Raw genomic sequence first — 25154 nt, 5'->3', positions numbered from 1 at the left:
TAAGGTACAAATTTTAACTGTGACAGTGATTAGACAGCTTAGGGGGGCATTTGAGGATTCTCAGTTTCAGAAGACCTTTAGATCAGGGTTACAGGTAGGGTTCAGCTCTGGCTTCAGAGAGGTAGATGCAGGTGTTTCCAGCATAGGTGCCTACATGAGCAGTATTCCCGTCACAGTGGAGAGTTGATCAGCAGTCAGTGGTTCTAGAGGGATTCCACTGACCAAACTTCCTCTGCTGTGGGGAGAGCTGAATCGCTCTATGGACTCTGTTTATTGTACTGACTAGATCTCCACTGACTGCAATGAGAATTTAAGACAGTTGCTTTGCAGATAAATGCTCGCCTTACACATAGATACCTGTACTGTGGTCTGCAGATCTGGATCTTTTTCTAAAAGAGATCCTGTAGGTCAGCTAGGAATTAGGGATTTGGTTCTGCAAGAGTTTGGAAAACTCTACAGGATTTTTTGGAAATGAAGCTGCATATGGCCTTAAAAAACACAATGGGATTTTTGTTAGGTCGTGTGTGTCTCCTTTTAATAGCGAGCGTCATAATCTTCTCAACCTAGCATTTTCCCAATGAAGTTTTAATTTGCACCGTTTTGCGAATATCAAAAAATAAATTCACAGTACAGAGTAATGAACTGGAAGCAGCAGTCAGTGTACTTAGGTAAAGTTTTGTTTCCATACGGACTTAAAAAATGGAACTGGTAGTTCTATTCTCTGTCTGCATTTATGAGCTATATATGTGCTATCAGACATAGCTCAAAGCACGCAAAGAGGTCATGGTCTTTATTACTTTTAAAAGCTTTACTAAAATCTGTCATGTAAATGAATGTAAACAAAAGCTCCATTTTCTCTTGCAATGGTTTAAATCGGGAGCACCTTCTACGAAGTTGGCAGAATTACACAGCTGTGAAGCCACCAGGAGAGTATAAGACTGTGTCTTAAGTTCTCAAACTCTGAAGATAAGAGGAGCAAACTATCGGCACAGTGTTGATACGATAGAAATGTCCGTGGTTGTTCCTGCCATTTACCATGGGTTGCGATAGGGTGGTATGCTGCTGGGCAGTGTTATTTCCATCTGGATCTGCAAGACACATCAGAATCCAGTTTGAGAGAGAGAATCAGAAGCTTGAGGTTACACCAGATAAGTCACGCATAACCCTGTTGTCTTGTTTTGCTTATCAAGTGACTTTGAAAACACTGCCATGTCTGGGAGGCTTAGTTTGTGCTGCTTCAAAAAACCAGACTTGGCTTACTATACCTAAACCATTCCGTTTACTGTATACAAATTCTGGTCTGCCTAGGAAAAGAAAGACGCTGATTAGAGCTGCTCTGTCACGGCTCATCTCCGCCTTAACCTGGCCTCTCCTTCCCCGACTCCTCCGCCCCCAGCGGTGTGTCGACTGGGCAGTGATTTATCGGGAGGTATTCTGGCGGGTGGATGTGGCAGACAGCCCGTGTAGCTGTGTTTTCTTTTGTGTGGCCTGGCCCCTACCTTGGCTGTGGCTTTGCCCCAGCTCTGCCCAGCTGGAGTGGTGAGGAAGAAAGATAATTAGGCCTTGTTTGCAGTGAGCGGATGGTTATTTCTGTGAGGCTCTTAGGATTGCCTACTCCAGCTTTTCCTGTAGAGTTTTCCCAGGCACTAGCTTCTGAGCATCAAGATGAAATACTGAAAGTCAGCATTTCTTTGGCCAAGTCATACTCTGTTCCTGGTCAGCCCTCTGGCTCCCTCCTCCCTCGTCCATGATGGAACGCCTTGCTGAGGCTCAGGATGAATGCTTACCTTTTCAATGGCATAGCCCTAGCTAGAGGTTGAAGCTGTGCTGGTTACAGAGGAGAACCTGAAGTGAGAGAGTGGATGGAACCACTGTGTTTTGGCTGTGTTTTGGTAGAGAGGGATGAAATCACAACTTGAAATGCAAATTCTTTCAGTTGTGGAGATTTGTGATCCTTTATGACCTTTTATAGAGCTCCTTCCTTTGCTTCATCTATTTTGTCCCGCTTGATTCAGCCCACTATATTTAATGACAGCCATTGCCAGTCATCTGCTGATTTCTGGCATCTGTCAGTCCTCTTCAGAAGAATGCTGGAGTCTTCGTTATAAACATTTGCATAGTGTACAGGTACATTTGTCATAGTTGTTGAACTTGCACTAGACAGTCCTTATGTCCAAAGCTCAATTAAATACCCTACAGAGAAAGGAGTGGTGAAAACTTTTATATTCTACAATGTGACAAATGTAAAGCAAATATGAAATTAGTACTCCATGGTAATCTGGATAAACTGCAACACTGTGTGCAGCTAATTTCAGTCTTCAGGTAATTCAGCGTGCAGTGCAGCCCAAGAATCTGACTCTTTTTTCTTGATGACTATAACACAAATGCTACCCAACATCGGAGTATATTCTCTTGCCTTATTTTTATGCCTAACATGGCACCAGTCTTAATGGCTGTCCGAAAGGCAAACCGGAAGTCCAAAAGGCAACGGGCACAACCTGAAACACAGGAGGTTCCGCCTGAACATCAGGAAACACTTTTTCATTGTGAGGGTGACCCAGCACTGGCACAGGTTGCCCCGGGGAGGTTGTGGAGTCTCCACCCTGGAGATATTCTAGTGTACAGGTACATTTGTCATAGTTGTTGAACTTGCACTAGACAGTCCTTATGTCCAAAGCTCAATTAAATACCCTACAGAGAAAGGAGTGGTGAAAACTTTTATATTCTACAATGTGACAAATGTAAAGCAAATATGAAATTAGTACTCCATGGTAATCTGGATAAACTGCAACACTGTGTGCAGCTAATTTCAGTCTTCAGGTAATTCAGCGTGCAGTGCAGCCCAAGAATCTGACTCTTTTTTCTTGATGACTATAACACAAATGCTACCCAACATCGGAGTATATTCTCTTGCCTTATTTTTATGCCTAACATGGCACCAGTCTTAATGGCTGTCCGAAAGGCAAACCGGAAGTCCAAAAGGCAACGGGCACAACCTGAAACACAGGAGGTTCCGCCTGAACATCAGGAAACACTTTTTCACTGTGAGGGTGACCCAGCACTGGCACAGGTTGCCCCGGGGAGGTTGTGGAGTCTCCACCCTTGGAGATATTCAGAAGCTGTCTGGACGTGGTCCTGGGCAACTGGCTCTAGGTGGCCCTGCTTGAGCTGGGGTATTGGACCGGATGACCTCCAGAGGTGCCTGCCAACCTCAACCAGTCTGTGATTACTGAGATTCAAATCTAAGGCAGTCAGTCCAAACAAAAATGCTGTTCAGTGCTTTGTAAGACATCAAAGGGAGTTGCTTCTGCCTGCACTCACAGAAATGTTAAAAGTTTTTTCAAAGCAGCCTGTCATGAAGGTGACTTTCAGGGTCACACAGAGGAAGTTAAGAAGACAAATGTAGAAGCATTATAATCCTGACAAAAGTAGGAGTTAATCCAAGTCTTAACTTCTCTCAATTTGAGAAGCCTGATGGGGCTACAAACAGTTCCTCTCCCTACATGCCTCCCTGCCACCCCATATGCCCATCAGTTCACAAGTCATGTTACAGAATATCGTGAAGAGTCCGAACTGGATGTTGGTCTACTGAACGTTGGTCTCAGCAGAACCAGTGTATGAAAAGGGGTCTTTGCTGCTGTTGCTCGCTTAATGTGTACCCACTGAGCACTTTTTGCACTGCAAATCTAGTATCACAGACCAAACTTGGTCTTCAGAGGGCTGTTGCTAATCAGGTGCTCTAAATGCACCTGTCTGGTCCACTTTTTGTAAACTCTGCCTTTTGTCTGGACTGAACTGGGTTTCTGCTGAGTAGTAAGGATGTGTTGCCAAGGTTGTAGGATTGCAGAAGGCGTTGTTAATGATAGCAGTTTTCCTTTAAAGACTGCTAGCTGCAGCAGCTGCCAACAGTTCTGTATCATGCACCAGAAGGATTGGGTAGCATCATTGCTTTGTAGCTTTGCTACCCCTGCTCTGGCGTAGCTGGTCAGGCACAAGAAACTGCCGGATATGTTCATCAGAAGAGAAGCCTGGACATCATGCCTTTCATGTCATAGGACTTCCTTTTCCAAAGCATTCCATGTGCTGGTGAGCACAGAGGACAGTGGGACTGACCGCTTAACAGCTGCAGTGTAGGTCAATCCCATTGTGAATATGCATTCATTCAGGTTTGCCAGGGCTCTGGTCAGGTTCAAATGTTCTCTGTAGTAGGTGGCATCCCTGGCAGACTGGACTGTGACTAAAGTTCACCCAAGTGTAGAAGGTCCACAGAAGTGCCCTGTCTCTCCTGAACCCCACTGCTGGGAGGGGATATGTAAACAGGCCCTCTGACTAGGTGAGCTTTGCAGCCTGCAGAATGAGCTTCTGCACTGCTCCTTCTGGTTAAGGTTGTGGAAACGGTTAATACATTTATGTTTTTTGAAGATCACTGATCTAGAACACCTGTGTTACAGGTTACTACTACATGATAACTACCAGTTCATTTTGGGGGGGGACAAGGGTATTCTCTGATCCTCCCTTTAGCTATCTCTGCAAACACTGTCCCTGAGTGTTTTGCAGAGAGGTGGGTAGGTGAGTTTGGACAGGTGACTTCAGTTCATTGAGCAGTTACATGATAGTTTGATATTTGTCCTCCCAATCCTCCCCAAAGTATGGTGACTACTCTCTTGCTACGATCCTATGGAGAATGTCCGTTGTCAACTATTGGAACTTGGCTTAAAAATCAGTGGCAGACTTCACTCTGTGTTGGCCCCATAGGAACGTTGTGCTGTCTGTACACTGGATTAGTGGTTTGTGATTCTTACACTGTTAACACATTGGTATTTCTTTTTTATTCTCATTCTACATAATAGAAAAGCCTAAGTTGGACAGACTTAAATTTCAGATACAAACCTTTGCTAGCAACAGGTCTATCAACCCTGGTGAGATCCTCAGTTGAACTACCAAAAGTAATTGAAAAGAGTACCCATCCTTCCTGGAACGCTTGGTTGCTGCCTGCTTTCTGTTTTATCCAAAACTAGGGAGAGTAGAATTAACTTTCTTAAAAATGAGCTACTTCAAGCTGTTTCTTTCAGGACGTGCCCTTCAGATACGGGGATGGTAGCTCACTCCCTTTTGCGATGAAATGAATTCCACTGCATGTGCTCACTAGAGAATTAGCTTCCAGTTTTGCCGTGATTCCCCATTACTGTTTAAGCTTCTTGACTTTTAACGAGAGTGAAACACTTGGTTGTCAGTGACTTCAATGTATTGTCCTGTTTTGTTTCGGTTTTTTTATTCCTTATATAAATCAGATTTGCCAAACCAGTGTTCTCCCGATCCTTGTCACAAAGAGGGGACCGTCAAATGTGAAGATCTCAAGGGGGACTTCTATTGTGAATGCAAGCGTGGCTGGCAGGGAAAAACATGTGAAAAAGGTAATTGAGTTTCGTTATCTTTTATACCTGTAACAAAGATGTATTGGGTTTTGCTGTATTCTCAAAGGGTCACCGATACTGTGCTGCACAATTCAAAAGTCACAGAACTGAACCTGGATTACAAACCGCTCGTGTTTTTACCCTTCTGGGAATCATATAACTCTGTCACGTCAGCATTTTTTATATGCCTTTAATGGATCTCAGCTTGGTCTTGGCGAGGTAATCTAAGAAGTTGCGCTCCAACTTTCTGTCCCACCCCTCTGAAGGGGGCAGCAGAAATAGAGTTGTAGTGGCTTTTCAGGCAGAACTGCCACAAACGTTGCTGTTAACCCCGATGTAACAGGTCACAGACTGCACAGCCTGAGAATTTGCCCCATCTTCCTTTCTAGCACCCCTGCAATGGGAACAGTGACTTTCAGCAGGCAGTTGGGGTCTGACTCTGATGATGCACAAGCTGATGAAATTTGTCTGTTAAAGCCTTCTCGCAAGTAGGACCTTATTCCACGTCCACTTACATCCCACTGTGTATTTCCACCAACTCCAAAGACAATATTCGGGCAGAAATTACTTGTGCAAGAAGTTCCAGGCCCCAAGAGGGCTTTCTGTATTCCTTTATGAAACACTGAAGTCATCTTCCCTCCTTGTTTTCTGGTTTCTTCTTTTTCTGCCTGCAAGGCTTCCTGTCAGGATCACTGCTTTTCTGCCTGCCGATATTAAGTAATTGCCAGAAATCACATTCAGCCAGTCCAGAGTTGTGGCAACCAAGACAGCAGGAGATCCAAAGCCTCTCCTTCTGATGTGAATATTGTGGGGAGATTATAGGCTCACTCACAAGCAGCTTATTTAAGCATTTGAGACAGTTGTCTGATCAGTATACAATCAGCTTTGAGAGCTCAGCAACTGATCAGTGTGAAGCATATCCCCTCTTTTTCTTATAAAATGCCATGAAATGTGCTGTTCTACCCATTGGCTAACTCTAGAGACCCATAGACAAGCAGGACATAATGAGCAGGTAGGGCACATCGAGGGTGAAATCCAGGCTCTACTGAATTTAATAGGCTTTTGCTGCCAACCTCAGTGCAGCACCGTTTAGCTCACGGTGCTCAATAGCTGTGAACTTAAAACTTTTTTGTGTTCTCATGAGTTCTATAGTAGTAAGGATATATTGTTCTTGTTTTATTTAAAGCTTTCACCCTGAACTTATAATTTTAAAAGTTAGTTATGATATAAAATACGTTAGTTATAATTAGTTCCCTTCTGCAAACAAACTTCTTCACCTCCACAGTGACTAAAGATGCTCTTCTGCGTTCTCAGAGCTGTGAAGGAGATACTCAGTTACAGTTCCTTCTCTGTCTTTTTTTTATTAAATGAACTTGAGCTAATGTACTTGAAGTGTTTGAGTGAACTCTTTGTGCTTTTTGTAATCCTTGTATTGCAGCTGTAATAGTGTTTCTTGTTTGGTCTTTCTCCTTCCTAACGTGTATCCCACTCTCACCCTCCAGATTATTTACGGAGGTGAAAAGCTGACTGTAACACTTTCTTTTGATGTAGATATTGATGAATGCAGAGCGCAGAACGGCGGCTGTAACCAGCTCTGTCTCAACAAGCTAGGCAGCTACCGTTGCTCATGCTACAGTGGTTACGCTCTTAAAGACAGCAAAACATGTGAAGGTAAGCTTTGGTGGGCCTCTCAGTTCGCTTCAGCGGACGCTTAGTGACTTGTGACTGTATTTCAGGGAGCTGGGTTCCACTGAGCAGCCCTGGTCTACTCCCTAGCCCAGCAGAGACTTGCTGGTAGCTCCTGTTAGCTGCACTCCGCTGGGCTTGTACTGGGTGCACCAGCCAGCACTGCATGCCTGGGCTTGTCAGCGGTCGCACCGTGCTACTCCAATATCATAACACAGGCGTGATTCACAGAGGATTTGTGGCTTGGATTGTGCTAAATTGGTTTAGCTGATCAGTCCTCATAGCCTGACATTGAGAGGAGGAAGGGCTGGCCAGATGCATTGTTGTGATTCTTTCCAGTCTCACGCTGTCGTAGAATATAAGCCATTTGTTTCTCTCTCGTGTGTTTCTTATTTTAATTTATTTTTCTAAATTTGGGTGTGTGCAGCAGCTAATGAGTTCAGATAGACACAGATGGATAAATTCACTGCAACTGAATATTAATAGCTGTAGAAAGGCCCTAGTGAAGGTTGGCAACTGTTTTTACACAGTAGCTGAGACCAGAAAGTGAGGATCTGAAGTATCTGATTGAAACTGTGGAATGAATTTACATAACCAGAACTTAAGCAACTGAGATTTTAAAAGTGTTAAGAAACTGCATGCTGAGACACAGACTCATTAATGATCACAGGTGGCTGTTAAAGTTATGTGTATCTCATGAAAAAAACAGGCAAGTCTGTGTATATACCTCTTACAGATGGATGTGACAGCATATTTCTAAACAGTTTGCATACCTGATCTGAACAACATATTAATGCTACCAGCAAAAAGACAAAGAGCAGGATCGTATTTCTGTGTCACTTTCCCTGTTTAAAGTGATGACTGTACAGATTACATGGTATCCCTTTCTAATGGGAGCAGCCGCTTAGAAGAGCCAACTTCCCTGTTGAATTGTCTTCTGGTGCCAGTTGGCATGGACAGGTGGACGGCGAGTGTGCTCACAATTACATTTGTTTTCGGATGTACGTATATTTGTATAATACCCTAGTACTGTCTGTCAGAGCACTGTCAACGTAGCCTATTAAGCATAGGCCAGTTCACTCCTATGTGGGAAAATCTCAAAGTGTAACATGTAGTTGTGCTTTTAACATATGCTAAAAAGCAAAAGTAAATATTAAACTCTCAGTATACTGCAAATGTTTTGTCAACACCAGGATTTTGCTGGGTATTAGTTAACATGTTAGAAAAACACTTGTTTGTTTTTACGGACCTCCAGTTCCAGCCCATTGCCTGCCTTCGTGGTGAAACCCCACAACATCTCTCAGACATGACTTGTTCTTTGTGACAAATTGGGCTGCCTCAATTCCCATCTACCACTACAGATCGGCAGATTTAGATCATAGTTTTGTGAATGCGTGAAAAATTATCGTTTGCCTGTCTGCGGAAGGAGAACAGAAACCTGTGCTGCTCCACAGGCTGCGTGTTCCTTCTGTGTTTTGGTAAAATTCATACTGCTGTTCCTCAGTTCCTGCTTGCTGCTTTTTAACCCGCAGTTTCAGCCCCCTGAATGGAGTGGGGCTTTTTGGTTTTGTGGGAATTGTTTTGTTTTACAGTTTTTCTCCTGGCTCATTTTGCATTGTTTTTTCCAATAGCGGTTAATGGCTTAAAGAAAGAAACAACAACTGGTTTTGAAAGCCTGAAGTAACTTCTTACAGCTAGCTAACCCTAAAGGTAGATTCTTAAAGATACTGTTTTTTCAGTTACCAAAGTAATAGAGGGATCTCTTGACCCTGAGCCCACTCCAGTGTGCGAACAGTGAAGTGATTATGCTCATCTGAAGTCGTGTTTTTTAATTGCTTGTTTTGCAGACATAGATGAATGCAAAGCATCAGGAGACATCTGTGGAGAAGCTCATTGTAAAAATTTAATAAGCTCATACGAATGTCTTTGTGACGCAGGCTACAAGTACGATGACATGAGAAAGACTTGTCAGGGTAAGCTCATGAAATAACATCACGTTAGCATTTATTACATGATATAAAGCTATAAAAAAAAAGAAATTTAATTTCAGGCTTCAGTAAAAGCTGTTTTTTTAATCTTTCTTACACACTGGACTTCTGTTCCCTTTCCCTAGTTGTGAGTGAGTTTGCAGTTTGTGGTCATCTTTGAGTTCATCGAGTTTGCAGTCATCTTTGATGACTTGAATCAAGCTGTACGAACCAGAGTAGTGAGATTTCTTTAATTTGTGACAAGTACAAGATCTGGTGGAAGCTCAGAAGCATCTGTGCATGTTGCTGTCTCTCTTTGTAGGACAAGAAAAGTTACAGAGCAGTAGCTGTTCTTTCAAAACCTGTCTTGTGGTATTACTCTGAACTAGGAGCTTAATACGCATTGGAACCATGCACAGTTCTGCTGGCTACACTGCCTGCAAGCTTTCTCAACAGAGTAAGTTTTGAAAGTATTCCAAAACTAGCATTGTTCCCTGCCTTTTGTCTAAGCTAAGGTAATGACTTGAATCACACAGCAGCCAGCCCTACTGGGCTCTAAGTGTTTATCTGTGCCTGAAGAGATCCCTGTGGGCCATCACAATTTGTTTTCCTGCATTTGTTTGAGAAGCGGATAAAAACAAGCCGAAGGAAAAAAAAGAAAACAATGAATGAGAAACTCAGCTTTTACTTGTCTGTTGAGGATCCAGCTGCTGAGTAGCAATGAAGCAAGTAGTCCCTGAGGTGAACCTGAGTTGAAGGAGCAGGAGCCAGTCAGCACAGGCATAGCAGAAGGGGGCTGAAGGGAGGAAGTCTTGTCTAGGAGTTAAAGCCCAGGGCTCTGAACCAGCAGACAAGGAGTTGAGATCTGCTTCCAGCCTTCCTACTGATTTGCTGTGTGTTTTTGGGCAGCTGGAATCTGTCTGGGAAAACAGATTTGTGCAGACGCTAATTCTAACTCTTCTCTCCTGTAAAGGTGTGGCATAGGGTAAGTACTGGCTACGGAGCACTTGGGCACGCTCACATGAAAGGTGCTGCAAAACAGCACTGATAATGGTTTTTCCTCCAGATGATTCATGTTTAAACAAACTCAATTGCTGTTTTCTCCTCTCTGCTGATTTTGCGTAGATATAAATGAATGTGAAGAAAAGCTCTGTGAACAGACCTGTGTCAACTCGCCAGGAAGTTATACCTGTCATTGCGATGGCAGAGGGGGAGTCAAACTTTCCCGGGACATGAATACATGTGAGGTATGTTAGTCTTCATTGCCGTAACTGCAGAACAGACCTTTATTTTACATTGCAATTAAGAATAACTGGTGAAGCTCTGGACCACAGCCATTTGACCTGAGTGACCAGCAGGAGGGAATCATATCGGCAAGGCCATGTGAGCTGGGGACAGCAGCTGTCCTGAAAAGAAGGGTCTCATTAGCCTTTTTGGGAGGAAGTTCATCCAGTCTCTCTTCGCATGCTCCTCCTGTCGCCATTCCGAAAAGAGCATGCCAGTGGTAGCCCTGCCAGCCCTTTGTTTGGCTATGAGTTACCTCTGGCTGCACAAGCTTTTCTGAATTAGACCCAGTAGGATGGTGCAAAGGTCTCAGGGCATATGGTGTAAGTTACAGACCAGCACTTGCACTTGACACTTTTGTCCTCCAGGCATTTGAGGTGGATGGGCTTCAGTGGCACAGGCTGCCTCTGCGGAAACCAACCAACAGCAAGTTGTTAGCACATCTTTTGTTGCAGGCACGACGTTGCAGTAGAAAAACCTTATGCTGTACCTTATGAGTATGATTTCATTTTGCAACAGGAAAACATTCCTCCGAGGTGGATAGGAGGGAGGAGGGAAGGAAAGAGGAAATGTTCTCAGTACCAAAACAACTGTATTTTGAGAGTATAAACGTTAAAGTGCCCTAGCCTGCTATACGTATAGCAACTACATGAGAAAAGAAGAGGAGGCATACTCTCTGATTCTCTTTCTGCTGTGTGAGGAGAACGAGCACTCAAAAATGTGTTTTGATTATAGAACATAATACCGTGTGTGCCTTTTGCTGTTGGAAAAAGTATTAAATCCTTGTACCTGGGGAGGATGTTCAGCGGCACTCCTGTTATCAGGCTGCGCTTTAAAAGGAAACAACCGACGAGGTGAGGACAATTTAGAATGACAGTCGAATGCGCTGTCCGGCTTTAATGCTTGCAATGGAGTTAAGTCGTTACAATAACAATTATTCTTATGATCATCCTTATTTGTTTGGATTATGGAGTCCTGTAAGGCGAAACATTATCCAAACCAGTAATTGAGAAAGGCAGCCTTGACCGCAGAGCCCCTAGGATAATTACTGAAGTACAGTAATGTATTCTTTATTCTTGACGCTATTTTAAAATCTGTCTTCACAGCTTAAGTCTTTCAGGAGTGCATTGAAAGCTAGTATGTTTTAACAGAGCTTTATAATTGTTAGAATTGATGCTATCTGTATGGAAAGTACTCTGTGGTTTTTGAACTCTGCATAACTAATTTATTTCTTGGCACCTGTGCGGTCAGACTTGTGGCTGAGTTCGACTTTAGAACCTTTGATCCTGAAGGTATCCTTTTCTTTGCTGGAGGCCATCAAGACAGCACATGGGTAGTCTTGGCTTTGCGCAAAGGACGGCTAGAGCTGCAGCTGAAATACAACGGAATAGGCCGCGTGACCAGCAGTGGACCGCTTATCAATCATGGCATGTGGCAAACGGTGAGTCCAGACCACTGCTGAGACCTTACCCTTTCTTGGCTTGTTCCCAATGGGCTCTGTCAAGCGCAGCTAGTCTTTGTGTATTCTTGAGGAGATGCTTTTCCAACCTACCTATCCATTCAATGCATGCCAGGACATTTTACATTCTAAGGTGAGAAGGGGATATTTTTCCTAACAAATTGAATTATACTTTATATCCATTGTAAACTAGACTGCATCACTAATTTGCACAACTAGAGCAGACACAGTGCCTTTGAGATGCAGCAGTGCTAAGCTGACTTCATCTCAATTTGAGAAGATGCCCTCTGGGTGAGGGTTGGAAGGGAGTAAGAGGGAAGGAACTCTAGCTGTTCTTTTAAGGAAGTTTCCAAGGGTGTTTGGTGTGTGGTTGCTTTTGTTTATTCATCTGTTTGTTTGTTTGTTTAGTCACAGGGCTCAGATTGTCTGAGCCCTTGACAAATCTCTTATGCTACAGTATCCTTTTTTTAAAGTCTTCAGGCTTGTTTATATACAAAATAGACCATTTCCCTTGAAAGATATTGGGGTCTATTAGAACCTCTCTGTTTACTAATAACATAATCCCAGCAATCTTGCAAGACGGCGCACTGCGTCTTGGAGCTTGTAAGGATTCATGTTCTTGACACTCTCGCAGAACATCTCCTGGTGATTCTGGAAGCATCATGGGTGTTACCATTTGTGACAGGATCATGAAAAGCATCCTGTAGTATGATCTACAGTAGATCAGCAATTTATATATGCCTTCTCACTTCTGCTTTTTCCTCTCCTTTCATTTTTTCTTACTTAATTAGATCGTTTGACTTTTAAGTTCATGTGTCTCTCGGGGAGTGGGTGGGAAGTTCTCAGCTAACTCACATATGAGACAAATACAGACACTGGTAACTGTGAATAATTTTCTGTTTTAAATTTTTTAGTATAAAAAATTTCAGAATTATACATTAAAGAAAAAAGCAAGGTGGGAAAAATTTTGTTTCTAATGCATAAATAAAGAAGTCCTTGAGTGCATTCACTGTCAACTACTGACATTTGGTAATGTTTCCAGCAGATGAGGTGATGTTTAATTCAGTTCCTTTACTGTCAGTGAAACAATTTTAGATTCCAAATGGAGAGCTGTAGAGGTTCAGCAAAGCTGTAGATAAAATGTATGACATGCTGTATCTTTACAGGTACGTATAGCCTCAAGCCAGTTCTTACTAAATTTGTTGTAAGATTTGTTCTGCTAATTTGAAATATGGCAATTGTAATTGCCCGCACAGGGAGGATGGTGATGGAAGATGTGAAATGCAGAGTTGATGCCACTGGGGTGACTTGGGAGTCACAAAAAGTAGTCGTTACCAAGCTAAACCATTCAACACAGGAGTGTAACATACTTGTTAAATGCCAGACCTCATTATGAAGTAATTACAAACTTTCCCATGTTAGTTTTGGGGGAGACAGCTGAAATGTATTTTCTTTCTTCAAGTAATACAAAAATGCTCAAACACATAGGAGTTACGAGGTAAACAAAGGCTGTGCTTGCTTTCTGCAGGGAAAGAAGGCAGTATGATAAAAGTAAGTATCATTTTTAGGCAAGAATTATTGGTCTCCTCCCAGCCGTCAGTGTCAGGGCTCTTATCCCCAGGTACCATCATAACCAAGAAATTGCCTGGCTGAGTTGCTGCAGCAACACGCGATTTGCACATTTTCTGAGGGACTGTATAAATCCCCTAGAAACCCTTCCCCAAGACTTTTGGGACAGTGCAGACTGAGCTGTGGGTGCTGTGCGGTGCAGGTGGACAGGATCCACGCCAAAGGGGGGGCAGAGGTGTCCCTGCAGCCAGCAGTGCTGCCCTGCACGTGGGCTGAGCAGGGCCTGGCAGCTGCCAGAGACTTAGTAAGGCATGAGCGGAGGAGAGAGCGTCGTGCAGTGCTGGCACAGGAGTGCTTGCCTGGAGCAGGTCAATGGCCATAGCTCTGGTGCCCGTCTCCCAAAGTGAAACTGTTAATGCTGTGCCTGATACTGGCCAAAGGCAGAAGGATTTACCCACAGGCGAACGGCAGCAGGAGGAAGGAGCCTTTAGTCTCTTGACTTCATGGTTAACTCACATCTGAGAGTTGGGATGCTGCTTGTGTTGCTGGGGTGCTGTTGGTTTCTCCTTTCTCTGCTCTGTTTTCTTATCCCTTGCCTCCACCCTACAGGTACTTTGTTCTCTTCTGCTTAACATCCAGTGTCACCCCGGTCTCTAAATGCCATTTAATCTATATGGCTGAGCGATACAACTATAAATCTGTTCCTCCATTTTATCCTCTCCCTCATTTCTCCTTTTTCCTCTGCCCAGCATGGTTTTTAATTTGGGAAATCCTGTTGAGAAGGGGTTATTCTTTTTTATCTGTCTCCTTTTATAAAACATGTAGCCACACATTTCATTTTAAGTATGGACTTGTGTGTACTTTTCAACCTCACCTTCTGTGAAGCACAACCCCAACAACCTTCAGAGGTCACAATCCAGACTCAAATGCAGTTTGGGAGCTTTACTCTGGACTTCAGTGTGCACAAGATCAAGCCCGTAGTTTTGGTTAGACCTAGAACAGTGGAGTTTGGATACTGGTGGGAACTTTATAGGGGTTGTGAGAAAATAGTAATTTTACTATTTAACTTTCAGCAGATGAAAAAAGAATGGTTATTTAAAAGCAAAACATGAGAAAAAGCACCAGCGGTGTGTGTCTTTTGGTCTCTTGAGCAAAAGTTGCATACTTTTATGGAAATATGAAGGCATTTTCAAAACTTCAGGCCAATATTTCTACCTAGGTATTTTCTCTGGTGTTGATCCCTCCTAATCTATTTTTAAATGATCATTCCCAGCATTGAAAACACAAACAAGCAAGCCTCAGGAAGAACTTCTAATGTAGTTAGTTGTGTGCAGTCCAGCTGGATGAAGTGGCATGTGTGAACTGATGATAGTAGAGAACACACTCGCCTTCTGTTTGTTTTGCATTTCCAAAAGAAGTCATAATTTTGTCTTATTTTCAATGTTTAGTTTAGTACTGGCATGAGGACAATACGGTTGGCAAAAATAACAACCTACCTGCACTGTTAAATGTCAGAACTGAAGGTTAAACAATCACAAGCAGATTCATATTTGGCTTTAACCCTGCGGCTGCCTGTAGTCCCATCCCTTTTCAGTGCTGTCCACTTGCTTTTCAGCAAAGAGCAGACAGGCTGGCTGTGCGCTATGAGTTATCCAGGGCATGAGTCCAAAACACAAAGCTGACTGCCCTTATGGCTAACCATATGGGAACCCTTAGCTGTGAGAACTGCCTGCCTGATCACCCCCGAGCACGCTATGGCAGGCGGCAGCTAGTTGCAAGGAGAGAATTACAGCAGTCTGCTCACTACCGAAATGCTTCCCCTTTTGGTTTGTCGGTGGTGGTGGTGCACCAGCAATTAAGCTTTGAATATAAGGAACCCGAGCTGAAGCTGCCAGAGGGCAGCGTGAAGTAGGCAGAATGTAATTTCCTAAACTGGAATTTGTTAAGAGCTTGCATGGGGATTAACCCCTTCTCCTATGGAAGTTTCCACTGATTTGGGTTTGTTTATATTAATGATCAGAAGCAGCTAAGAACTCAGACTAATTTTTTAAAATTTCTATGTTATTACTTACTATACAATCTAATAAAATTTTAGAAGGCCCTGAATTTTGGTGGCCCTGCAAGTTGCAGAATTTCTTCACTGAGGAAGAACAGCAGGGGCATTGCTGCAGCCGGCTTTTCCCCGTTCCCATTTGCTCCGTGGCTGCCCGCGATCCATGCTAGGAGCAGGGAGACGGTCTGTGCCAGCTCCTTGCGGCGCTCTGTACCCCAGTGCATTAGGGCAGCGGTGACCGCCACACCGAGCAGAGGCGTCCGAGTGAGCTTTTAGCCAGATAGCCAGTGTAGCTAAGCCAGTTTGGCTGTGGCTGCCAGGACCTGTGTGCTTACGTTCCCACCCACTGAGTGGACTTCACAGCCTGCCAATGCCCAAAAAAGCCTGTTTGAGACTGGCTTGTGTGTCTCCATGGAACGCAGTGGGGAGGTGTAGATGCCACTTTAAACAAGCAAGCTTCAGACAAGTAAATTCATGTCCTGTAGGATACGGCATGGAGCAACACACCAGCTGTAAACAGTGTTTTAGCAATATAAACCAGACTGTACTGGAATCCACAGGAGAAGAAAAAAGTTTTATATTCTGTGAATAATCTTTTCAACTATCAAATTCACTTAATCTTCATTACTGAAGACTGCAATCCAAAGGGAGTGTCCAGGAATAAACCTGCTCAACCCTGTCATCCTTTACGTTACAGCCACAGAGAGACAGCTCAGCGTGGCTGATGGAAACAATTTTGGGGCAGCTACTCCCGAAATGCAAAGAGAAGGATGCTCATGACCTGGCCTACTAGCAGGGAGAGGGAAGAACAAGTCTGAACAGCCGCTGAAATAGATATTTGGTTCTATACAGCGGCTCACTGATGGAGGCAGCATCTGGGTGTCCCGGGGAGCAGAGCTATATGGATGAAGAGTGGGGTATCTGTCATGGAGTGGGAAGAAGGAGTGCTGTGTTGAAGATAATGAAATGGAGGAGGTCCGCTCGTTTCTTCTTCTCTGCAGGAAAAAAGGGGTTATCTTCCACTACGGCCACAGAACGCCCCGTTGGTAGCAGGAACCAGGACCCAAGGCGCAGAATCCGTGCTGCTGTTCAGCAGCCTGCTGTGTGTCAGCTTTGTGCTTTGCCTCCTCCTCTCCCTGCCCCGAGCTGGCTGCTTTATAGTGCTTCTCTGTGCAACCTGGTCATAATTAAAATTATGAAATGTTTTTGAAATTCAGTAGTGATAGAATCTTCCTAGAAGTAGCTCTTCGGAGACATGGAGGTAAAACTTGCAGATACCTTTTGAGAGAAAAAATATTGCCTATTACACATTTTTATTGCCCTCTCAAATATGACATCTTCTGTTCTTTTTTCAGGGGCCAGTATTCAAAGCCTAGACTTAACGTGGCTGGAAGGCTTCTCCTTTATGTTTCACGGGCCTAAAAAAAGACATCTTCTTATCTGTCTTTCCAGCTTTCCTTTTACATGCAGTTGCAATAGAAAGTTTCTCATTAATAACTCGTTATTGCATTTACGTTTTGCAGAGAGCAACCTACAAATGTCATGTAGTTAATCCACTCGTATTTTGAAGTAGCTGGGCTGTCTCGCCATTAGGGCAACCCCAGGTTGCCGTCTAGAGTAAAGATTTACATATCAAGGTGGAATGTAACTTAAAAAGTAGACAAAGAGGCTCGGGGACAGAAAACATTTCTCCATCTTGGGGATTTCACTAGTGGTGTCTGTCCTTTAGTTGAGGCTGCAGATACTAAGTTCTTTTTATACTGAATTATTCTATTTGCAATTTTACTTTTTCAGATCTCTGTTGAAGAACTCGAAAGAAGTTTGGTTATAAAGGTCAACAGGGATGCAGTTATGAAAATAGCTGTCTCAGGGGATCTGTTTACTCTAGACAAAGGACTGTATCAGCTGAATTTGACAGTAGGAGGCATTCCTTTCAAAACAAAGGACCTTATTCTACCGGTAAGAAAGCACGATCGCTCATGTTGTTTTGCATGCCTGAAGGGCTTGATTTCATCTTCTCTTGGGGTAATGTAGGTCCTTCCTGAGAGCAGTTCAGCCTGCCATGAAAGGTGGAATTATCACCTTCTGGATACAGCTTTCTCTCCATTGACTATAGAGGGAGCCTAAGCCAGTAGCAAAGGTGAGACTCCTGATTTTTTGATTGGTGAGTTTGGGTGAGATGTATCCCACCCTTGGCCTGCAGAATTAGGACACGGCAAAACTGGAGCACATGGCAAAGCCTTGAGAATTAATGGTGGTTGTGCTGGCTTGGAGGCCATGAGTGGCCCTGGTGGGCCAGTGGGCACACCGCTGTGTGAGGGTACCGTTGTGCCCACTAGGTCTGCAAACAACACTGGGGACACTTTTTGTGTTGTGACCGAAGTTTGTGCTTCTTGTGTATTGTATCACAGTTTTGCTGCTTGTGTTTGCTGTTTCAGTTTAGTAAGACCCAAGGGGAAACAGAAGCTTATTTTAATTTATTTCCTCCTAATTCAAGTAGATAGGGCATATGAATAAAAGTTAAGGCACTCTTTGGGTGAGATTGGATGATTGCTGTGTTTCTGAAATAGCTGCTGCTCGGGCTGTTTTGAATGTCCACCACACACAGAGTTGGCACCTTGAAACCCAAATTGGCATCTCTCTATTTCTAAATGAGGTGACAAGCTTGCGGCTCTGTGACTGGGAGTGCAGCAGCTGAGGAAGGCTCCTGTTCCTCACAAGAAGCCATTCAGGGCCACTGCTTGTCTGAAACATTAATATCGGGGTGTGGTCTGAATACAGGATTGAGAGCCAAAAACTGCTGAGGTTTTTATCCTGGCTCAGACACTTAATTCTCTCTCTGCTTCAGTTAATTGGGCGTAATGGTGCTGGTTTAGACGCTTTGCAAGGAGCCTTCTCTTTACATACTGTCTCACGTTTTAATGCTGACATTTGGTACGGGACAACATTACTAGAAGCTGGAAGGAGCAGGGTGTGTACAGAGCGGGGTGCCCATCTTGTGGCTCAGGCACCCCTCCCTTAAGCCAGAACCCAACAACGTACCATGATCAGGTCCAACATCTTGTGTGTCATGAAGGCTGTTTGCAATAACACACAGGATATTTTTTTTAACTTCAAGTTAGCCTCCAGCACTTGCAATGCAGAATTATAGGAGTTACACAGCTTTGGCTACAGAGCTTTAGAAGTAAATTGCACTAATGATGTGCAGCATGTAGAAGCAGCTAACAGAATCAATACAACCAAATCAGCACCTGCGTTAGCTAGTGCCCTTCTGTCCTGTGGAGACAAGCTGAGCTCAGGGGAGTTTCCTGGGGAATACTGACTACTTATTTGCTTTGTGTTGTGGAATTGGGGTTGCCGCCAATTGGTTTGCATGTGCATAACATGTCAAAATGATCTCCCCTATTTGATATCATAATATAACTCAGGATTCCTCTGCACCCAAAATCAGTTATTCTTTACTGAACAGTAGTTTAAGGCGTGAGATACTGCTTTATCTTCCTAGATAAACCCTCGGCTGGATGGTTGCATGCGGGCATGGAACTGGCTGAATGGGGAGGACACCACTATCCAAGAGACCATAAAGATGAATGAAAAGATGCAGTGCTTTTCTGTAGCAGGACGAGGGTCTTTCTATCCTGGTCGAGGTTTTGCTGTGTTTAATCTTACTTACGGTAAGTACTTTATTTTTTATTTCTGACCTGTTGTCCTGCCATTAATCATACTTGGTTAATAAACAGTTTAAAGCTTGCATGTATGCCAGGCTCAGTGCTGATTGATGCAGAAAAGACTGGCAGCCGTGGGTGGAGAGGGAATAGCTAAACTTGTGGTTCATAGCAAAGGAAGGCCTATGTATGATGCCCAGCACGGATTAGGGTCTCTCTGTGTAGCTCCAGTAATGCATTTCACATCCAGGCTGGCTCCAGCTCATCTTCAGCATTAGGGGCTTCACATCCCTCTGTCAGCTGTGTAGCTGGGTTCCAGCCCTATCTGCTGTTTTCTCCTAAATGGGAAGAGCTGCAAGCCATAGGGCTGTAGCCTGAGTTTATGATGGACAGAAAATCCATATTGTCTGTAGCAAAATGTCCAATATCAGATTCACTTTTAATCCTTGGGTGGTATTCGTTACACTTGGGACAAACACACTAAGCGTATCTCTGATACAAGCTGAATGAAATTGGCCTAGATACAGTAATAACAAATTTCAAACTACACCTGGCCATACTAATTTAGCACTCAGAAAGGCACCTTTTCTTTATTCTGGATTATTCTGTTTGTTTATCTGTGCGATCAACTGTCAGTATTTTTAAAAACACAAATGCCAACCATCTATTTTAGTTTTGTGTGCAAGTCCTCCTCTGCAGAAGCCTTCTGTGCATCATTATGTGGATTTTTCTGCTGTGCCGTTGCAAATTAGGGAGTATCAGGTGTCTGTCGTCTCATTTACCACATGGGTTCAAAAGCTGCAAAGTAGAGACAATGCAGCATCTGAACTGCAGATGACAACGCTTAGCAGAGATGAGTCCTCAGCACCTGCATTTTTGTATTCTTTTTTCTACAAACGATAATCCTTTTCTTTTGGCTTTGTAACGGTAAGCTTTATAAAGAACTTCTTTATTGTATTTCCAGATGTGGTGAATCAGCATAGCTAATACTACTGTGTAGGGTGGTTGCAGAAACAGTATTGAAATGTTTCTTTGTAGCCAGCATCACCTTTTAAATTACAAGGGCACTGGGTCAGTAAGAAAGAAAGATGCCAGAGTTTAATTCAGAGTTCAGCAGGTGAGATAAAACATCCCATGCTTCTGAGAGGTTGGTGATCAGGAAGCAGTTAGGTAGGTGATCAATATAGTATGCTTATATCCTTTTTCAGTTTAATACAGGCTTTCATAGAAATGTTTCCTGTGTGTCAGATTTAGACTTAGATTCCTCAATGATCTTTGGACAGTCAAGAGCGATGCAAAAATTGGGTGCCCTAACTTGCAGCAGCTCTTTGAATGCGTTGGACTGACAGCCATGGGAATCTGAATCTCTCTTTGTGATAAAAAAGCTTAACCTTGTCCTTTGACGTTCTGAAAGGCAGCAGAATGCAGACGGTAACAAGAGGAAACTGATGCCATTTTCTTCTCTGATTTATGTTCGGGTGCTTTGGAATTTTTTTTTTGAGTAAAAGAAATGTGGCAGTCCCTCCACATGCTCATCTATCTGTCCTCTTCTCCAGGCAGAAATTGCACAGCCTACCCATTTGACCTGTTAGTCCTATGTTTGTCATGCTACGCATTTCTTCTTCTGCAGTGCAACCTTCTTCTGGAAATGACACGAAGACAAGTTGGGAAATAGAAGTAAATGCTGCAATTCAACCAGCAACAGATACTGGTGTGCTGTTCGCTCTAGTTACAGAAGAAGCGTCTGTCCCTTTATCACTATCTCTGATTGATTATCACTCCACAAAGAAACTGAAACAACAGGTACAGACTTAAGCATTTTTCTAGAGGAGGTTCCTTGCTATTTCCTGGCAACTGAAAGTCATTTTCAAAAAACAGTCGTCAGGTTTGCTGCCTGCCTGCTTATTTGCCCCCACCAGTTCAGAACACGGTCTGAGACTGAGGTGCTTGGCTGACACCGAAGTTCTGCCTCCTACGGGTGTGTGTCAGACACTGCTAGGGAGCTCTTTGCAAATGTGGTCTAGGTAAAAGATGGAACTGGTCTCTTGAATGCAGGCATATGTTGTTATGTTTTTCTGGCACAGAAGCTGTTTAATGCCATAAGCAAGGAGCTCATCAGTAACAGTCCCAAAGTAGTCAAGAGACAGGCTTAGGTGTCACTCCAGGTGCTGTGGAAGGCCAGTTGTGATGGAAGCTACTGATTTAATAGTATTCATAATAAAAGGCTAGATTCTGGCATTACGTAAGTGTAAATCAGGAATGATTTCACTAAAACCCATGAGCCAACTTTTCATTTATAGTAGACTATTTCAGTTGGAAGGGACCTACAACGATCATCTAGTCCAACAACAGCTCAGTCTATTTGGTTCCAGTGCAATATAGCAACCTCTTTAAGAAGCACTAAGAATTCTCCTTGAGAAGCCAGTGGTTACGACTAACAATTAGTCCCACTGGTTCATTGGTTTTTCATCTATGCAAGTGAGATCAGAACACGATCAGCAATAGTAATAAGGCTAATTCTCTGGTGGCTCTGCAATATCTTTGTGAACAAGACCACAGTGGGGTCATCCTGGCCCTGAATAAGCGTGGCTAGGTATACTTCCGCTCACTGCCTTTTTTTTCTTCTTTCCCCTGCTGTCTAGTTTATCATCATAGCCTTGGAGAACACAGTTGTGTCCAGACTGGCAATAAATCTCTGTGATAAGAAGGAACACTCCGTGGACATCCTCCTCAAGAAGGATCACTTATCCCTGAGGGTAGATGGGATAGCGGGAGAGAGTGAACTAAGCATCTCTGAGTTAGAGGACAGCCTGTCCATCTTGGAGAGCTCTTTGCAGTCAACGGTGAAGACATACGTGGGAGGATTGCCAGGTGAGCATCCAGTTTTGTAGCATGGACTACAGACTCCCAACTCACCTCGCTGAGCTGGCAGTCAGGAAAACTGTCTCTGTTCATCCAAGCCGGGAGCCTCCTTCTCTGTTTCTGCTTGAGCAGGCTTTGTCTGCAATGCAGGCATGTGGTTTTAACAGATGTGAGGCTGTGCTTGACAATTATTTTTTTTTTTTTGTGGAATGATTGTGTCCTTCTGAGGACAGCTGGAGGAAAAAACAGAAAGAGGACGTTTTGCTTGGTCAGCAATAGGAATGATTTATCTGAAGGATAGCTGTAAGCAGGGTCATTATCTTAAACCTGGTAAAATCCATAGGAGCTGTACCACAGGCTCCTGCAGTGCTTCATTAATGCTCATTAGGTGAGAGTGTGTGAGCACTCCTTGTGGGGAGTTCCAGTCACCTCACATTGTTTTGCCTGATGCTTGGGAAGCCCAGTGTGGTGATTCTCCCTGGCTGATGTTCTCTTTGAACTGACCACAGCACTACACAATTAACAGATTTCCTCCCAGCAGAGCGTACTTAGGGCACAACCCAGGGGCTACCACAATTTATGGCTTTGCTGGCTTTTCAGAAACAACAGGGCTTCTTGTTGGAGGTCAGTTTGCTCCTCTGTTCTGAACCTGGAAGATCATGAATCATGAATTTTTGGCCAAGTTTGGGGGTTTGTTTCTTGTTCTGGCTGAACTGGTTTATCAGTCCCTACTGCTGAGGAATGCAGTTAAGGAAACACTTATGTCTCTGATGCACAGCAGTACATCCTATTTTGTTGCCAGCAGCTAAGCAAAATCTTGCCCTTACTTGCCCAAGCAAGGGAGGAGCAGCAGTGTTGGCCTCTTAGTAGGTGCTGAAGCAGTCAGGCTGGAACAGGGTGGCCGAGGTGCCATGTGTGCCAGGACACATGGCGTGACTGTTCCCACCGTGAACAAGAGTTTACGGAGTATTTATGCCGATGGTGTAAATGGCTCCTAGTCACACCTAAAAGGGGGAGGCCACACACTCTGGGATGTTCACACACTGGCAGGGACAACGCTGAATCCCCAGACTGAATTGTCCAAGCTGGCCATTGCACAAGGAAGACAGGTCACCTGCTTTCCTTCAAGTAGCTCTCAAATGCACAGCAGAGACTTTCACAGCTCAGAAGACAATCCCATTCTGTTGCTGTCCCGAGTTCCCTGTGGTTCGCTTAGACTAACCGTGCTGGGTGAAGCACAGATTTTAATTAGCCAGAACTAAGTGTGAGATATCATAGCTATGGCTGTTTAGACCCAGCTGGCTTCTGTAGGTTTAGCTACTTTCCCCCTTTGACCTGTTCTGCTCAGCAATGGGAATTTCTGCCTATGGTCTGCTTTTGCCATTGAGAGGAACCCAGCACTTGCGTCGAGAAACCTTGTCATTTGCCAAAAGAATAAACATTTCAGAACTTTAGTTGGATTCATCACTCTGGGTTAAATAACTATACCAAATGGTCAGATCTGAGTTTTGCTCACGCAAATATTGAAAACATTATGTTGGTTTTGGTTTTTCCCTGCTTCCATACCCTGTGGAAAAAACGAAGTATAGTGGTCACGCTTAATGTCTTTATTCCATTTGCCACAATTAAAGAAAGAATTCTGGGTCAAAATATGTAGTATGTCCCATCCTAAGTACAGCTAATATTGCAGATGTGGAAGAAATATTATTTAGAGTTTCAAGAGATAAGGGGGAACATATAGGCATTTACTACCTTTTCTATGGTATTTTCGGTTCTGGTAAATCCTAAATTATGTAATTTATATGATGCATAGGTGTTTTTCCAGGCAATGTGTATACCACCAGATGAAGGAGCCTTTAAACAAGACTTCTGAGACTTTACAGGACCACATTTCAGACGGATACATTTCTAGTCAAAACAGAAAATTAAATATTTGACCTGATTTGCAATTATAACACAAAATTTTTTTTTTAACTAAGTTTTGATAGTATCTTACAAATTAATCTCAAAGCCCACACTGTCCTTCAGTCAGCCCTGTGGCACACGTAGCAGCAATCTGCATGAGTCCTTAGACGAGTGTTCAAGCCGTTAAGCCAACACTGTCAACTTCTTCCGAGTCAAAATTTAGTTTACATTCATGTGAGGTACTACAACACAGATGCCCCCTTCTCTTAAGCAAATTTCACAGATAAAATTTGGTAAATGGGGAGGAATAGGAAATAGCTAAAATGATTAGTTTAAGCAACTACCAAACAATGGTACTTTTCAGCAAGGAAGCTGAAAAATTTATAGTATCTCTTTGTGGCTTACAGATCCCACACAAATATTCTTTCTCTCAGACTCAGTCCCAGAGTCTGTCCTCAGTCTGAGCTGTGTTTGATCACATCAGCTTCAAATTTGGCCCTGCGTATCTCCAGGCAGAATCGTTTGAATTGCATATGATCTCAGGTCAACAGGACAACCTATTGTTCAGGTTGTCCTTGTTTCAGTGTAAAGATAAGGGGTTTACTTAGCTACCTATATCACTGTGAAGTTAAATAATCTTTGAGACATTCATTGCTTTCCATTGCACAACCAGCTTGACTGGGTCGGCTTTGGGTTGTAAATAAACTAATAACCTTTGGGGAAGGTTAGAGGACACAGTTCATGTAAATTTTCGTGTTATTACTTTATTACGTGCGGGTTTTCTTGTTTATTTATGGTCAAATTGTATATGATGTTACAGAAGTTAGTAATAAGATATTGACTAATTTTCTCTAGTCTGTTGGACTGTACTTAGTGTCTTCTTCCTTGCTATTTGTTTTCTGCCTCTGGTAAACTGATCAAAAGTATGTCACCAGTGGATCTCTGTAGAAAAAATTAGTCTCATTAGTCTTACAACTCAACTGATGTATTCCAGCACCTTTCTGATGAATGCCAGCAGCCTCCTTGTGCATGATCAGAGAACAGTAAAGATGAGTGCAGCAAGTGGTAGAGGCTGCGTACAGGAGGAGCCTTCCCGTCATGAAGTTCTGTAACCTCTTGGCAGATATTTTGAAGAGAGAGAGGGAGAGCATTAGAGGAAGGTATAACAACTCCACTAAAGACGAAGTGGAGGGTTCAGAGATGGGGGGGGGGGACACGTCGAGACGGAAAGCAGCGTGAACACAGCGTGCAACTGGAGTGAAGCCTTGCTGCTGTGCAGCACATAGTTTC

The 25154-nt window shown here is 43.5% G+C and overlaps 1 protein-coding gene across 1 annotated transcript in view; it reads left to right on the top strand.

The window, feature by feature from the left end:
• Nucleotides 1–25154, top strand: part of GAS6 (growth arrest specific 6) — a 45842-nt gene that overhangs the window by 19825 nt on the left and 863 nt on the right. The window contains exons 6-15 of the mRNA XM_009276151.2: nt 5292–5414; nt 6966–7085; nt 8948–9073; nt 10193–10314; nt 11087–11205; nt 11603–11792; nt 17227–17391; nt 18938–19106; nt 20728–20900; nt 21740–21968. Coding sequence (XP_009274426.1) covers nt 5292–5414; nt 6966–7085; nt 8948–9073; nt 10193–10314; nt 11087–11205; nt 11603–11792; nt 17227–17391; nt 18938–19106; nt 20728–20900; nt 21740–21968 — 1536 coding nt within the window. The remainder of the gene's footprint in view (nt 1–5291; nt 5415–6965; nt 7086–8947; nt 9074–10192; nt 10315–11086; nt 11206–11602; nt 11793–17226; nt 17392–18937; nt 19107–20727; nt 20901–21739; nt 21969–25154) is intronic.

Source organism: Aptenodytes forsteri, unplaced genomic scaffold, assembly GCF_000699145.1.
Source record: "Aptenodytes forsteri isolate BGI_AS27 unplaced genomic scaffold, ASM69914v1 Scaffold96, whole genome shotgun sequence".
Lineage (NCBI taxonomy): Eukaryota > Metazoa > Chordata > Aves > Sphenisciformes > Spheniscidae > Aptenodytes > Aptenodytes forsteri.
Note: the sequence above shows the minus strand (reverse complement) of the source record. Positions and strands in the feature narration are given on the sequence as shown.